General features: G+C 34.5%; 1 protein-coding gene across 2 annotated transcripts in view; it reads right to left on the bottom strand.

The window, feature by feature from the left end:
* Positions 1-3,304: 3,304 nt before the first annotated feature.
* LOC126738329 (DNA repair protein RAD50) overlaps positions 3,305-16,553 on the bottom strand; it is a 61,485-nt gene continuing 48,236 nt past the window's right edge. For both annotated transcript variants that reach the window (XM_050443598.1, XM_050443600.1), the window contains exons 6-8: positions 10,643-10,989; positions 7,745-8,018; positions 3,305-3,831 (exon numbers count right to left, since the gene is read on the bottom strand). In XM_050443598.1, the coding sequence (XP_050299555.1) occupies positions 3,443-3,831; positions 7,745-8,018; positions 10,643-10,989 (1,010 nt within the window). In that variant the 3' untranslated portion in view covers positions 3,305-3,442. The remainder of the gene's footprint in view (positions 3,832-7,744; positions 8,019-10,642; positions 10,990-16,553) is intronic.

Raw genomic sequence — 16,553 nt, 5'->3', positions numbered from 1 at the left:
GATCGAGCAGGCCAATGTTCTGTACCTCCCCAACTGTATCTAAGTGATTACGTAGGGGAAAGGTCTACAAAACGACATAGTGGGGTAAAATGACATACTTATTATATGTAACTTGCTAACGTCGTAAGAATATACGCATGCGCTAAATTAGATCATAAATTATTTACCCAACAGGTTCCAACCACTTCAGTTTATCTCTGCTCACTAACGGAGGTGTACGCTCGATATTTCTAAATTTGTGGTGCAAAAATATTTTTCGCGCTTTGTTTAATTTGGTTATAATACTAGACAACATTTTGCTAGGTAAGTTATTGCAGATTGTCATACCCCGATTGTACGAAAGAAAGACAAATAGGCAGTCATGGAGTACAGATTCGATGTTAAAAGCCATAGAAGCGGTCAATAATGGTGAAATGGGCTGGTTAAAGGCATCTAAGACTTGGTACCACAAGCAACCCTACGAAGACATGCTTTAAAAACAAATAAAACAATAAAGACGGGGGAAAAACGCCTCGGTAGATTTAAGCCTACTTTTCCACCAGAAGTAGAACGGCAGTTAGTTGAACATCTAAAACTTCTAGAGTCAATATTTTTTGGACTCACAAGGAAGGATGTGTTAAGCTTGGCCTACCAGTTAGCTTTTAAAAATGGCTTTCAACACAACTTTAACCGTGAGAAGAAAACAGCAGGAAAAGATTGGCTGCGAGAATTCCGAAGAAGAAATCCTGATATAGCATTACGTAAGCCAGAGGCGACATCTGCTGCTAGAGCCCAGGCTTTCAACAAACCACAAGTTGCTCGGTTTTTTGAGATTCTAGAAAAGGTGATTAAAAAAGAAAATATCGACCCACTTAACATATATAACGTCGATGAATCAGCACTCTCTACTGTGCAAAAGCCTCAAAAAATATTAGCAACAACAGGTCGTAAGCAAGTAGGAGCCATAACCAGTGCCGAAAGGGGATCCCATGTAACCGTTGTTTGCTGCATGAGTTCCAATGGTAATTTTATCCCACCAGCCTTAATATTTCCCAGAAAAAACATGAAGAATGAACTTACTGATAATGCTCCCCCAGGGACTCTTGGCATTGCTCAGGAGTCTGGTTGGATGACTGGACCAGTATTTTTGCAATGGTTAAAACAATTTCAAAAATTTACGAAGGCCTCATCAGACGAAAAGGTGCTTTTAATTGTTGATGGCCATTCCAGCCATAAGTACCTTGATGGTCTAATTTTCTCCAAAGAACATGGTATTGTTCTGTTCTGCTTACCTCCTCACTGCACCCACCGACTGCAGCCCCTTGATGTTTCATTCTTCGGTCCCTTAAAAACCTATTTCGATCAAGCTATAACCAAGTGGCTTAAGGCACACCCAGGCAGAGTTGTAACGCAATTTCAAATAGGTGCCTTACTTACTGAAGCATATGGAAAAGCTGCCACTATTCAAAATGCAACCAACGGCTTTTCTAAAACCGGAATATGCCCACTAAATCCTGATGTATTTCCAGAATACATGTTTCAAGCAGCAGAGACAACAAATATTCCAGAATCTGAAGGTAATATAAATATAAAAAATACTCTAGCTGAAGAACCTTCCGCAGCACTATCTCTACAAACTTCAAGCGGGATGGGCAATTTAAAAGACGTAACCAATCTTCAAAAAGTAATCCCCAGTACATCAAATCAACAAAATAAAAGTTTACTTGCCGTTACTGTCTCCGATCTGAGTCCCATTCCAGTAGGACCATTCATCTCAGGCCAGGGAAAGAGGAAGCCGAGAAAGCGTCAGGGAACTACCGTGCTAAATTCTACTCCAAATTTGGAGGAAGCAAAATTAAGAACTACACCCACAGTCGAAAATAAAAAAAGAGCTGCAACTAAAAAGGTATTTCTTGACACTGACTCTGAAAACAACCCATTCATAATAGAAGACGACGAAGATTGTACTTGCATTTACTGTGTGGAAGAATTTAAAAGGTCAAAGGCAAAGGAAATTTGGCTGCAATGTTGTTCCTGCTCGAAATGGGCACACGCTGAGTGTGCTGAAGTCGAAAAAAAAACTAAGATGTTTATTTGTGAACTGTGTTGCGATAATTAATTTTCTACAGATATTTTTGGCAATATTTAATAGGTATGTCATTTTACCCACTTAGGAGGGTAAAACAAACTTTTACCTTTTTAAATTAAATACTTTAAAATGAGAATTTCTTCGAGAAGACGAAACTCTTTCTTTTTGAGTTTTTTTAGTGATTTTTATTTTGGAAAATAGAGTAGAAATGCCTGTATTTTTTTGTTACTTTTGTAGAATTAAAATATTTTTTGTTCATACACAATTTTGATTTTTGAAAACCCTATGTCATTTTGTACACCCTTCCTCTATATTGATACTAAAATGGGCTGGTGCACCATCACGCATGAACCATAAGTGTTGCCTCAGCTGTAGAGGAATTTCTTCAAAAAGAACAGGTAATTCTTCCTGTAGGAAATGAAGGCAAGATTCTCCTGTTAGGCGTTGTGGAAGGAAATATGGGCCGATTAAATGATCGTCAAATAATCCAAGCCGTACATTTACTGAAAACTGATGCTGAAAATGAGCCCCAAAGATTCCATGTGGATTCTTCGCAGCCCATAAGTGATTGTTATGGAAATTTCGTATGCAATGTCTTCCAAAAGTAGCCTCGTCAGTAAACAAAGTACCATTTAAAAAATTAGGAATTTGAACGATTTGATGAAAAATCCATTGGCAAAAAATAGACGCGGAAAAAAGTCTCTAAGTAGTAGAGCTTGCACACGTTGAATATGAAACGGATACAAATGATTTTCTTTAAGAATTTCAAATACAGTGAAGTTGCTTACATCCAAAATAAAAAAGCAAATCAGAAAGGAATAATTTTTAAGCGATAGACAAACTGAAATATTTAATTACAAAATATGGCGATCAAAGATTTTTGACATTGCAGATGAAATATTTACAGGTCTGATCCTTAAGTATTACGTGTTTCCATTTAAAGTGATTCCTTAAAAAATCACGTCGTTTCAACAACATTGCCTCTATTTGAATTATAGAAATTTTTCCACAAGTCGTGGAATATCATAAAAAAACCGTGAAACAATGTGCGTAGATCCTTATTGAAAAATTACCATAATTTAGCAAATAATTAATGCAGAATATATTGGTATTAATGTAAACTGTAGATTATCGTGTATTTTCAATAAATTTGCACTAGATATAAGGACAAAGGTCGACAATGACAAATGAAGTTTATATTCATTAAATGAGGGTATTTGTAAATAAAACACTAAGTAAAAAGTAATATTTTAATTAACACTTAAAAGTGAACGGTGTATTTTTACATCAAAACAGGTATAACAAAACAATATTTAATAGTATTTATAACAAATGATAAAAGATGCTAAAAATATATTTAAACACTTTATTACTCTACAGTATTTCCCTGCAAATAGTCGAAAACCCATCGGCGTTCCTTTTTACCCTAAAATAGTGAGAAACGCTCTGGTTTCTAGTAATCGTTTGCAAAAACTCTTCGTCGTGGGTGATAACCAACAATTGGAAACTCTTCTGTTTCTCTCGCATACTGATTAGTCGAGACAATGCATCACTGAGACTCAAGATGTTGTCCCGGTCTAGATTGGTGGTCGGCTCGTCCAGAGCTAAAATGCCACAATTCGTGCTGAACGTTTCAGCTAAGGCCATACGGATGACAAGGCACGCGAGGACTTTTTGGCCGGCACTACATCTGCCTCGCATTTCCAACTCTACACTTTTTTTCATTTGTACCACTTTATAATTATATGTCCGACGGTTTCTTGCTGCAATAAAAAAATATTGGTTATTTTTTCTCTTGTATTCATGCATAATTTTTTGTTATTTTAATTAATACGGGAATAAAATATATAGGGTATCCCAACTAAAATCTATCCACACCCAATGCCCCTCACCAAAAAACATGCTCGGACGCGTCGATTTTTGCTTGAAGACACATTTTGAGCTTCGACACTTCATAAATTAATTGGGGTGAGATTCACCCCCCAAAATGTTAAATTCAAATAGCATTTATTTGCCAACAACCTAGATACAATATAAATATAATAAAACAACTCATGGCAAAAGGGACACTCCTCAAATAATAAAATGGTGCATATGCAAAGTTGCCCTGCGAATAATGCAAAATTAAATATAACATACTAATAATATATACTTACAATATAAAAAAAATATTATACTCAGAGGTTTATAAAGATTGTCGAAATCCGAATATTAGTTATCTAGTGGAACTAAAACTGCAGTAACGAGAGCAATGAGGGTCTGAACTTGGAGACAATAAAAAAAAGAGACAACAAGGACAGGGGGCATTCGTGAAGGTAGCAAAACTGATTCAAATTTGTTCAACGGAAAAGGGTGTCGACGAATAGCCGATTTTGAAGGTCTCTTGACCTTGATTACAACTGCCAAGTTTGAGACCTCTAACAGCTTTTTAATTTAATCACCGAACCACAAAAATTAGTCGCTTTAAACTTCGAGACTAATGATGAAGGTCAGAAAATATTTAAAATAAGCTGGTAGTGGAGTTTGAAAAAGAGAATCGCCAAACAAGTACGATAAGAAGGTAAAAGGGATAATTTTTTGCTAAAGTATTACTCGGGTTGTGTTAAAAACAAGAAACTCTTTGTGATTTCTGAATAATACTAAGGGTCAGCGCCGTAACCTAACCATGGTGAATCGTCGGTTAAAAGCGGTATTTTTACGGTGCCTGAAAATATCGGTTTGCAATGGAACGCTCGGGTTTCTTGTTGGTCGTTGGTCTTGTTTTCGTTTGTTGATATTAGGTTATAAATTCCATTTTTGTGTTATAGGTATCTATTATTATTTATAATACTCATAATGAATGCAAATGCTGGGATATTTGGGCTCCTGCTCCTAAGCACTGATGAAAGCTCTAGTAGTAGCGATGATGAAGAAATGGGTCCTGTTCGTAAGGGTTTTTTCAAAAATGGCAGCTTGTACCTTGATAAAAAAATATATAAATACCTGCCTCCATTATATCAAGATCAATTCCTGGATTTGAATTGCAGTCAAGTGTATTGAATGCAATGAATTCAATGAAACAATAAAATGATCAAATTTCATAAACAGGAAAAAACCACGAAAAAATCAAACCAAAACAAACGCAGGATTTTCGGATGACGTAGATTAAACTAAGAATATAAATACGTTTAATCCACGACATCCGTAGGAATAACCGAAGGTACCGAAAAAAATGATCAGTCGTTTCGGTTGACATTTGCGACCAATTTTTCAGGAACCGCGTTTCATAACCGAACCAAATTTCAGAAATTGTATAGTTATGGAACGGTAACCGGCACAACCGGAGAAACCGGTTAAGTTACGAAACTTACCCTAAATGTAATTAATAATGTTTTGAAAAAGAATAATTTATTTTATAAATGTTCTCCGTTGACTTCCACGAAGTGATACAATCGAGCTTCGAATTCCCCTCGAACCCTTTGAAATATTGCAGGCATTTAATTACGATTCGTTGTCTTAAATCCTCAAGCGATTCTGGCTGAGTCTTATAAACAACTGATTTTAGGTCTCCCCAAAGAAAGAAGTCCAACGGTGTTAAGTCGGGTGATCGTGCCGGCCAGTCTATTGGGCCTCTCCTTCCAATCCATCGATCAGGAAAAGTAATATCTGGATCTATATGGATCCGAGCCTTTTTTTTTGGAAGGGGAGGCAGTTATTTGGAGTGGATAGTTTTAGTAGGGATGCCATGTATATCACCTTTAAAAGGTATTGCTTGGCTAAAGTATTACAAAAAATTACTAAACATGTTTAGCATAATAAAATACTACCAGCCATGCAATCTGGATTTCGAAAGGAGCATAGCTGTTCTACTACTGTGCTTCACATAAAGATGATATTTGTAGAGCCACCGATGTGAGAAAAATTAAAATGTTAACACTTTTACAATACACCAAAGCCTTTGATACTATAGATCATAATTTATCATTGGGCAATTTTATCTCATGTAGGATTTAAAAGAGATGCTATTCGATTTTTTAAACATTACTTAACAGGAAGAAGTCAGCTTGTTAGGATTGATGAAATATTATCTAGTATACACAGCATATTCCCTGCGGGATCTCTCAGGGATTGGTTCATTATTGTACGCCGTATATAAATCAAACATTAATAAAATAAAAACATGCAAAGTTCACTACTACCAGGATGATACGTAACTATATTACTCGTTTTTTAAAAATCAAGCGTGAGTCGCTTCAATTTATTAATATAGATTTAGAAAACTTGAGATCTATTTCCCTGCAGCATTCTCTTTAACTAAATTCAAGCAAGTGTTGTTTGTTAATATTTGGTTCTAAAAAAAGTTATACGTAAAAGCAACAATTTCGAAATGACTACCAATATCCTCTAAACATTTATAAAATCGTTTTCTGGTGGATATATTCGTCGCTCTTCTAATTTCGCTTTTATTTAGCTCTTCAAAACAAGTAATAACTCGCTGACTTAACTCTTATTTACTGTTTACTAGTGTTGCGCACACTCTTTCCTTTATATTGCCCGACCAATAAAAATCAAGGGGATCTGGCGATCTCGCCGGCCAATCGCGACCGCCCTCATACGCTTAAACCATCTATCATCAAACATGTGGTACAGTTCTCTTGTTATATTATCTTCTCGATGAGGCAGGCCAAATTTTCACCAATTCCATAAAAATACTCATTAAAATGCTGCGATATATATTTACTGGCTTCTAAGACTATGCCGAACTCCAATGTTATCTTGTTAATTATCCTGTCATTAAAATTTTTGTTATTGCAAACGTTATTTACCCAATTCCAACGCTTTATTTTCATTTTTACATATTTGTCCTTGTGCCTAAGTCCTTTTTGCTTTTTGAACTTCCTTATTAACCATGTTATTAAAATTTTTATATACATCTTTTATAATTTAATTCATTTTTTTTTATGTACTTTGAATATAGTTCGGGTTTTCCATTTATCATATTCAAAGTTGGCCTTGTAATCCAAATTTGTTTCCCGTTACTGTTTTTCATAAAATTGTATTTGTGTGTAGTTAGTATTTCTATAAGTCATTTGTTGCTATATATGGATTTTTAGATCAAGGAACTGGATTGAATGTTTTTTATTATTTTATTAGCTTTGGCTACCAAATTTGTAAAAAAAAATTGACAATAAAGCAGATTATTATTGAATCCCACAATTCTTCAGTAATAACTTCCTTTAGTATGTTATAATCTACATACTTTTTTAAACTACTGCGAAATTCAGTTTGCTGATCTAAACAAGATTGAGGTCTTGCTTGACAGTAAATCTATGTTAACGTCCCTCGATATAATAATGTAAGGTTTTAGATGTTTTTTTTTATTAATGCTTAGAGATTTCGATACACAACTGAAAATTATTTAATTGTTAAGCAAAGTATTTATATCAATTTGTACAATTTTCACGTTATCTCTGCAAGAAAGAAGGAAAGTGTATTTTATATAATTTGCAATATAAACAATTACTCTGGCGCTACTGTTTAATGAGCCCTCATTACGGATAATTTGATACACATCTATTTCTAATACCTACAAATATATATGACAAAATGAGTTTCTGTCACGACACAAAGTATACATAATATCAATTCATAAGATGAAGCAACCTATCTTACATCTAACTCAGTAATAAAACTTACCTGTTGTTCCACAATCATCCGTTCGTATTTCAATATGGTCGATATCGTTTCCTCTGTAAATGTTCCTCCACAGATCCCTGATGATCATGTTGACCTGCACCATCCTTTCTTGATGGAACTTGATAATGGCTTTTTCCAAAGAGATCGTGTAAACTTCCAAATCATCAGCTGATAAAATTTCTAATCGAAGTTCATAATATTTCTTTTTGTATTCCGATATCACTTCTTTGTGTTCTTTTCGGTTCAGTTCTGCTTTGAGACTCCTTATCAAACCCTAAATTAAAGAATTATAAGTGATTATATTTCAGCCTTGTCTCGTGAATAAGTAGAACAGGTAGTATCTCCGATGGCATCGAGTCTCACACAAATTCAAAGCAAATAAAAACCCCCTCGGTCCTGCATACCTAAATCCATTGCATACCTTTAGTCTTTGTTTGTGTGTCGAGTCGAGCATATGTACCGCTCCGCTTTTCGAAATTATCTCGTATTATTTGGCAATGGTGCGAGGGTAAAAATATCTATTTATATGCCAGTTGTATAAAGTCTAAAGACAATTTTGAAGCAGATGCACAATCCAGACTTAAATTATCCAAAGAAACCGAATGGGAAATAAGCAACTTGGTGTTTAAAGATATAATATCCACTTTTGGGAAACCAGAAGTTGATCTCTTTGCTTCAAAAATGAACGCTAAATGCAAAAAGCTTGTATCATGGTTGGGAGGTTCAGAATGCATAAAAGTGGACGCCTTTACGATAAAATGGAACAAGTTTTTCTTTTATGCTTTTCCACCATTTTCTGTTATTCTTCGTGCTTTGCACAAAATAAAAGAGGAAAAAGCTAGAGGAATTGTCGTTGTGCCCTTCTGGACATCCCAGCCATGGTACCCACTTTTTACATCATTATTAGAATCAACACCTTTAGTTTTCGAGGCTGACAAACGTTTATGTTCTTTTAGGAACGTGCCTCATCCACTTTGGCAAAAAATTTCCCTGGTGGCAGGAGTGTTATCCTCCAAGCCCTGAGAGCTGGTTCAGTACCTGAAGAAGCTTTAGAAATTTGCTTGTCCTCCATTACTACCTCTACAATTTAACAATATAATTCAGGTCTTAAACTGTGGTGGCAATGTAGAAAATCTCGAAACATGAATGTTTATTCAGCCTCTGTCCCAGATATTTTAAAATTTTTTACTACTCAATTTAAAAATGGAGCTACTTATACGTCTTTAAATTCATTTAGAGCAGCTCTTACTCAAATTTTGGGGCCAGAATTAACTTCGGATTTTAGAATTAAGAGGTTTTTTAAAGGGGTCCATAGTTTAAGACCTACTGCTCCCAGATACAATTACATATGGGACCCCTCTATTGTTTTGACATATGCTAAATCTATGTCTAATGAAACATTAAGCCTTCAAGACCTCACATATAAATTAGCAATCCTTATTGCCTTGGCTACTGGTTAAAGAGTACAGACTTTAGCCAACATAGAAGTTGAAAATATTATTATAGATGAAAACAAAGTTGAGGTTAAAATACCTAAAAAACTTAAAACTTCAGCCAAAGGTCGCATTCGACCTACTCTTCTTTTGCATTTCTTTAATCAACATAAGAAAATTTGTCCAGCTAGAACCTTAATTGAGTATTTAAATAAAACCAAGAATTTAAGACAGACGTCAAAAAATCTTTTTATTACCGTTAAGAAACCTCATAGAGATGTCACTTCTCAAACAATTTCTAGATGGTTAAAGGTGATTCTAAAGAAGAATGGGTTGGATACGAACCAATTCACATCTCATAGTACTCGCCATGCTGCGACGTCTGCAGCTGCGCGAAAGGGAGTATCTTATGACTCTATTCGGCTTGCAGCTGGCTGGTCGGAGAAATCCTCTGTTTTTGCCAATCATTATAACAGACCTTTGCTTCAAAAAGACAATTTTGCAACGACTTTTCTTAGTTGTTAGTATTATGATGAGTTTTTATCTTTAAGTTTCTTGTTTCTAATGTTAGTATAGGAAAATATTTTCCAGATTTGTTATTTGTCATATTAAGTAGGTACATTTTTATTAAGATATAAGTTATCTTGAAAAATAAATGTATAACTATATTATGTTGTTGCCATCCTTAGAATTAATGTTTTATGTACATACCAATTCTAAGTGTGTGCCTAATATTATTTTTTCTCGTTATTCTGTTCGTTAAGTTGTTAAATTATTATTAATATGACATGTTTCCAATGAAAATTGTTGCAACTTGCTTTAAATAGCTACCTGTTCTACTTATTTACGAGACAAGGCTGAAATATAATTAACAGATCAAACGAACTTACCTAAGTGAAGTTCGATCTGGATTATATGAAGCCTTGTCGAAGTAAATAAGTCCCTTCCCTACCCTATTATTTATTTCCCTTGGTTGCAACAATGTAGCTTTGAAGAAGACTGAAGGTATGCAATAAATTTAGGTATGCAGGACCGGAGGTTTTTTTATTTGCTTTGAATTTGTGTGAGACTCGATGCCATCGGAGATACTACATGTTCTACTTATTTACTTCGACAAGGCTTCATATAATCCAGATCGAACTTCGCTTAGGCAAGTTCGTTTGATCTGTTAATTATAACTGAGGAAATATAAAAATATATAATTAATAAATTTCGCATCTCAGAAGCAATGCTTCATTTATATCGAGGAGAAAATCTTTGAAGTGGAATTTTTTATTTATTTTACTTATTATAATAAAATGAGATAACTGCGTGCCTCCTGTGACGCTCTAAGGCACCAAAGAAAACATGAACTTTATGTGAAATGACGGTATTAATTCGAACAAGTTGTGTGATTTAATGCTTTTTATATAAACAGTCGCTTAAAACTTTTACGATCTTAAGATATTATATCAACGAGATTTACCTTTATGGTATCCTGTTCGCCAACCTTTCTACTAATATCATTCTGAATAAAATCGAGTTTCTTCATAACAGTTTTACGTTCTTCAATAATAGAGCTATTGTTGTGATTACCGATCTGCTTTTTCAAACTCTTAATGGCGATTTCCAGCTCTTGACTCTTTTTCCTGTTCTGCCTTAGTTCTTTGTTATCATTTAGCGATCTTAACTTGCTCTCCTGGCTAGCCAGCTCTTCTTTCTTCTTTACTATCGCACTAACTAGAACTTTCTTGGCGTCTTCAAGTTTTTTGATGTTAGTTTTACATTCTTCGAGTTCGTTTAAGATGGTTTGTAGTTTGGTCTTACTGTCACCTTTAAATTAAAATATACTTATGACAAAAACTTCAATCGTTTGATAAAACATATTATGTTACAGTTTAGAAGTATAGGATAAGCGTGAAAATCTCCCCTTCCCTTCTAAGTTTTGTTTCGAAATTTGATATGTAAATAAACATATAGATAAATTGTTGATGATGGGAAGCTAACATCTTTATTGGGCGATTTACGGAACACTGAAAAAACTTCTACTTCTGGACCTATGGATGGCGGTAAAAAAGCGAAATTACCTCCTCGAGACCACGCGGACTGTCAAGCATCTGATATGTCATATAAAATGTGGCCATTTTTCATAGTTCGTTAGCTTGCAGATGCTTTTTATTCTTTTTACTTCTGTCGAATACCTTACTTTAATTAATCAAATCTAAATTACTATAGGCATGGTATTGTTGTGAACAAAACCATGCCTATAGTAATTCTGAGGACAGAAAACAGAACTACGCACATTTTCGCGTTATTTCGTGCTGCGGTTTAGACGTTCACACTTATAAAGGGTTATAGAGAGTGACAGTAGATATTCCTTTAAGTCATATTTTTACTAGAGATGAAACGGATATCCGGTAACTATCCGGTATCCGGTCTACATTTACTATCCGGCCGGATACCGGATATTTAAACAGTAACGTAAATAACAAAAAATATTCGAACTATACTTCTAATAGCTTTTATTAAAGATAACAAAGTCATAAAAACCATCTAAAAAACTAAATTATTCGTTATAAAACAGTAAAAACTAAAAAAAGAAAATTGTAGCTACTTAAAAGTTTTAAGTATACTAGACTAGAACAACTCGACCACATATTAAAAAAACCGCAAAGGGATTCTTAAAATTTACACCTAAAAATATTTTAAAAGTAAAAATACATATACCTAATAGTAAAAATTAAGAAGTGGAAAATTATGGTAAATAAAAACCAAATTTTCAGCGTTTGCCGGCAACAGGCGATTTCGCTTGTTTTTGTAAACCAAACCTGCTTCGGAAAACAGCCTCTCACTGAAAACACTGCTGCAAGGAGCTGAAAGGTATACTTTGGAAAACTTCATCAAATTGGGATACTCTTGTAAATTAGCCGACCACCAAGCGTACGGATCCCGGTTGTGATCAATTCGAACTGTCTTCAAATAACCGTCAACCTCTCTTGCAATTGGATTTTTCGCTTGATTTTGACTTTGATGACTTTGACTGTTATTTTCATGTGCTATTTCATTGAAACAATCCTAAAAGGTGTCGTGGGAAATGCGAGTCACATTGGAATCAGTTTCATTTCTGCTTTTTTTAGAAGGTGGTGGTGTGGATGATGGCGATGTATCACTGCTGCTGGAGGACTCGTCGCAAGTCATTTTTAAAAACTCTAACAAGATCTTTTGTCGCGCTCTTTCAGCTTCGAGAGTCCCTAAATAGTTTGTTTTGAATCTGGGGTCCAAGAAAGTTGCAATAAGATAATTCGGATCTGTAGATAATGAGTTAAAACGAGAATTCAATTCTGATTTTAAGGCAGCTCTCCTATGAGGTAAATCAGCTGTTCGTTGCGCAGTCTCATCCTTGCATAGGTATTTTTTCAATGCTACTAGATGCGGTATTACTTCGGATATGCAGGAGAGACCAGCATTTATGATTTCAGTTATCTTCTCGAATGGCTTCAAAAGTTTGACAGATTGTTCCATCAGACACCACTCATGAGTCGTTAAATTAGTCAGGGTGTCATAATCGGCAACATAAAGGGATATAGAAAATGTGTTTGCTCTAACATGTAAAACGTGGAATTAATTCTTGCACTAATTGATGTTCGGGTAAACTCAACTCCTTTTGAATTGCCAACAGTTTTTCTTGAGCTAACCCCGAATGATTAAAATGTGTAACGAGACGTCTGCCTTTGCTTACCATTTCGATTACCTCGGGCTGTATCTTTAATGACTCAATACCAACCCTCTGAAGCGAATGAATGAAACATCTGGCAGAACTATACTCTGCCATGCGAACACCTTTCACCATATTTGGTTTTGGTGAATATCCCATCGAGCTGCAATAGCATTGAGTTCATTTGCTATGTTTTCCCCTGTGTGGGCTCCGGAGAATGGTTTCATAGCAAGAACTCCGTGTTGAAGTTGGAATTCCAGAGACATCCAATGGGCTGTGAAACTCAGAAATCTAGAGTTATTGTGCGCACACGTCCATATATCAGAAGTGACAGAAATTGCGACAGCATTTGAAATGCTTCCTTTGATTTTCTCAATAATTCTGTTGTAGATATCTGGAATAATTTTTTGGGTTATATATGTGCGACTTGGTAATTCATAGCGAGGTAAAGCATGTTGAAGAAGTCTTTTAAATCCAACTCTTTCTACGATACCTAGCGGCTCATTATCTAGTGCAATCATTTCTGCAATTAAATAATGATAATTTTTTGCCTTTAAATCATTAACATTCCAAACTTGTTTTCTCTCAACGCATTCTGATAAAGTTAGCTGCTTTTCTGTCGTTCTCAAAAACGAACTTGTACTAAAGGCACCAGACTGCTCAAGCATGGTAGTTTCTTCTTTGCCTTTAGCTTTGTTAAGCAAAGCAAACTTCTCGGGATGTTTTGATTTTACGTGGTTAGTCATGGCGGAAGTACCTAGAATATAGGTAATTTCTAAATTTATCCGAAAATAACCAAACATACACACACTTACCAGCCTTTTTTTCTTCTCCGCCCCGCTGACACAGCAAACAGTCAGCCAACCTATTGTTGTCCTTATTTATGTCAAAATATTGCCATATTGGCGACCTTTTTGTGTTCGACGACATATTTAGAACTTCTAAACAATAAAACTATCTGTAAAACTATCTTAACAATAAAACTATCTTAAACGAAAGACGTCAAATAAACCTGATTTCGATGGCAGGATATCCGGCCGCCGGATATTCGGCCCTCCGGCCTCGCTGCCCGCCGAATATTCGGTATCCGTCCAAACAACTATCCGTTTCATCTCTAATTTTTACTTCTGAAAAGGTCTTACTGTCGTCACTTTTTATTTTTCATTCTTTATATTTAATAGGGTGTTTGGAAGGTGAGTAGCCAAACGGAAATGGTGAATAGGTGAGGTTACTGGCTATTTAAAACGCATAGTATTTTTTTGTTTTTCCTCAAATTTAAGGAGTAATCTATTTTTTCCTTAGATTTCCCTGTTTTTTTACTTTAACCTTTAATTTTTGGCCAAAATGGCGCTCAATTAATTTTATTTTAAAGACTAATGTTGTCTCATTCAGATTTAGGTAATAACTGAGACAAATATTTAAAGAGAAACTAATAGTGGAGCAACAAACTTCCTCAAATCAATAGAAAAAAATGTTACGTCAACTCTACAATGGAAAAAATAATAAAAAAAAGTTTTGGGGTTTTAAAATGTGTTAAAAAACTTCTCTAGTTAATAGTCTTTATAACGATATGCCACATGTAACAAAAATAATTAGGTAACTTACGAAAAACAAATAAGTTTGTCTTCAAGGACGCGTGAACCAATAATTCTACACTTAGGCATATAAGGTTAGCAATATTAGCTTCTGTGAACATGGACGAATTCCATACACTGTATTGCGTCAATTTTGGATAATAAAAATTTGAATTAATGCAGTTAATATAATAGATAAGGAAAACTTATACTGCATAAGTTAGTTTCGACTCGAAGGGCAAAGTGAGGTCACAGCGGGATATACCTGCGGCTTCGAGTACTTTTATGTTTTCATGGACATAAAATGCAAATTTTTCTTTGCAGAACATTATTTTATGTCTGTTGACAAGGAGGGTGTTTTGTTAATAAACACTTTTCTGTTGTCAAGCTTACACACATTTTCAAAAGAGGAAATTTTCAGCTATATATTAATACATATAAATAGGTTAATTTAACTTATTGGTGTTAGATTTTGGATTAAAAATAAAAAGTAGAAATAGATTTATCTTATTTTAAGCCCAAAAATAACATCTTTAAAGCAAAAAAACAATATTAACATTCTTCTAAAATTTCTAAAACCGTCATCTTTCAATGTCATCTTGTCAAACGGCTTTGTGTTTACATTTGGAAAGTTTTTTCTTTAATTTTTGGTTGAAAAAGGAAAAAGGTCTCATTTGAGTGTTTTTGTGAACTGTTACGATGATGAAACCTTGTGCCGTAGTATGGGAAAAAGGCGATTCAAGCCGATATTTTTACAAGTAAATATCGATACTGTTATAGCATCATATCAATGGAAAACCGTCATCATAAACGTAGAATAGGGGATCATAGAAATAAAAACTTATTAAGAAATCTATAATAATTATGAAATATCTAATTTCCATAAAAATGCTTTTTATTAGATAGCTATCTTTACTCTAACGAAGCACGTTAAAAAAACACAAAGAGTTCATCAACGATAATATTGTTTATAATTTATAGCATAATCTATTATTATTAAACATTTATAATGTAAATATTTTTGGACGTCACTGGTTCCTTGTGTCGGTGGAATCAAAAATGCGATCGACCGCAACGCTGCTCGATCGTTTCGAATATTCGAATGCATATTCGAACAGACTTACGTTATCTGCATTCGTTTAACCCTTTCGAGACTAACGGGACAATACATCCCAAGGCAGATTTTATATATTTTTCTAAAGTTATTTCCAAAAAGCTTATATATATTTATATCTCAGTGTACTAATGAAAGATTAACAAATTTGGAAAAAAAAACTAAAAAAAAAGTGCAAACTGATCCTTCTGAAATTATGATGTTGACTGGTGTTATGATTGTAATGGCTTACAACATGCTTCCAAGTTTGAGTTGCTATTGGTCAAAGCATACCTCCATGGGTAATACTGCAATAAAAAATGCAATATCACGTGACCGTTATAAACTACTAATATCCAAATTATACTTCAACAGTCCAGAGAAACCAGAAGATTGCTCGAAGATTTATTATCTGGAAGAGCTCCTAGAGTGTTTCAAGCATACATATCGAAGTGCGAGAGAGGATTCGGTCTATCAGTCTATAGATGAAAGTATGGCGAAGTTCAAAAGGAGATCGAGTCTAAAGCAGTATTTGCTATTGAAGCCCATCAAACGTGGAATAAAGTTATGGGTAAGCAGCGACTCTCTTAGCGGTTATGTGTATGACCTCGATGTATATAGTGGAAAGCAGGATGGACAAGCAGATGGAACAGTAGGGGAAAGGGTTGTTAGAAAACTCACCAGCTCAATAACGAAATCTGATGTTGTGATCTGTTTCGAACGATTTTTTACATCGGTGAGATTGATGAAAACATTGTCATATGCTGCAGTAGGAACCTGTATTGGTACGCTAATGACTGTTTTACCCCTTTCCATATGTGAAATTATGCAATATTTTGATAAAAACTATTTGTTCTACTTATGTATGTGAAAACATTACAAACATCTCTAAGAACCTTTTACTTTTGAAATATGAAATCAATAAGTAAATTATGCTTTTCATGAAAAAAATAAAAATCCGTCTTGAAAGGGTTAACTTTGAATATTGACTATGTTTCATATTTTATTATTAAAG

Source organism: Anthonomus grandis, chromosome 7 (assembly GCF_022605725.1).
Source record: "Anthonomus grandis grandis chromosome 7, icAntGran1.3, whole genome shotgun sequence".
NCBI lineage: Eukaryota > Metazoa > Arthropoda > Insecta > Coleoptera > Curculionidae > Anthonomus > Anthonomus grandis.
The sequence above is the reverse complement of the archived record's forward strand: the minus strand, read 5'-3'. Positions and strand labels throughout refer to the sequence as shown.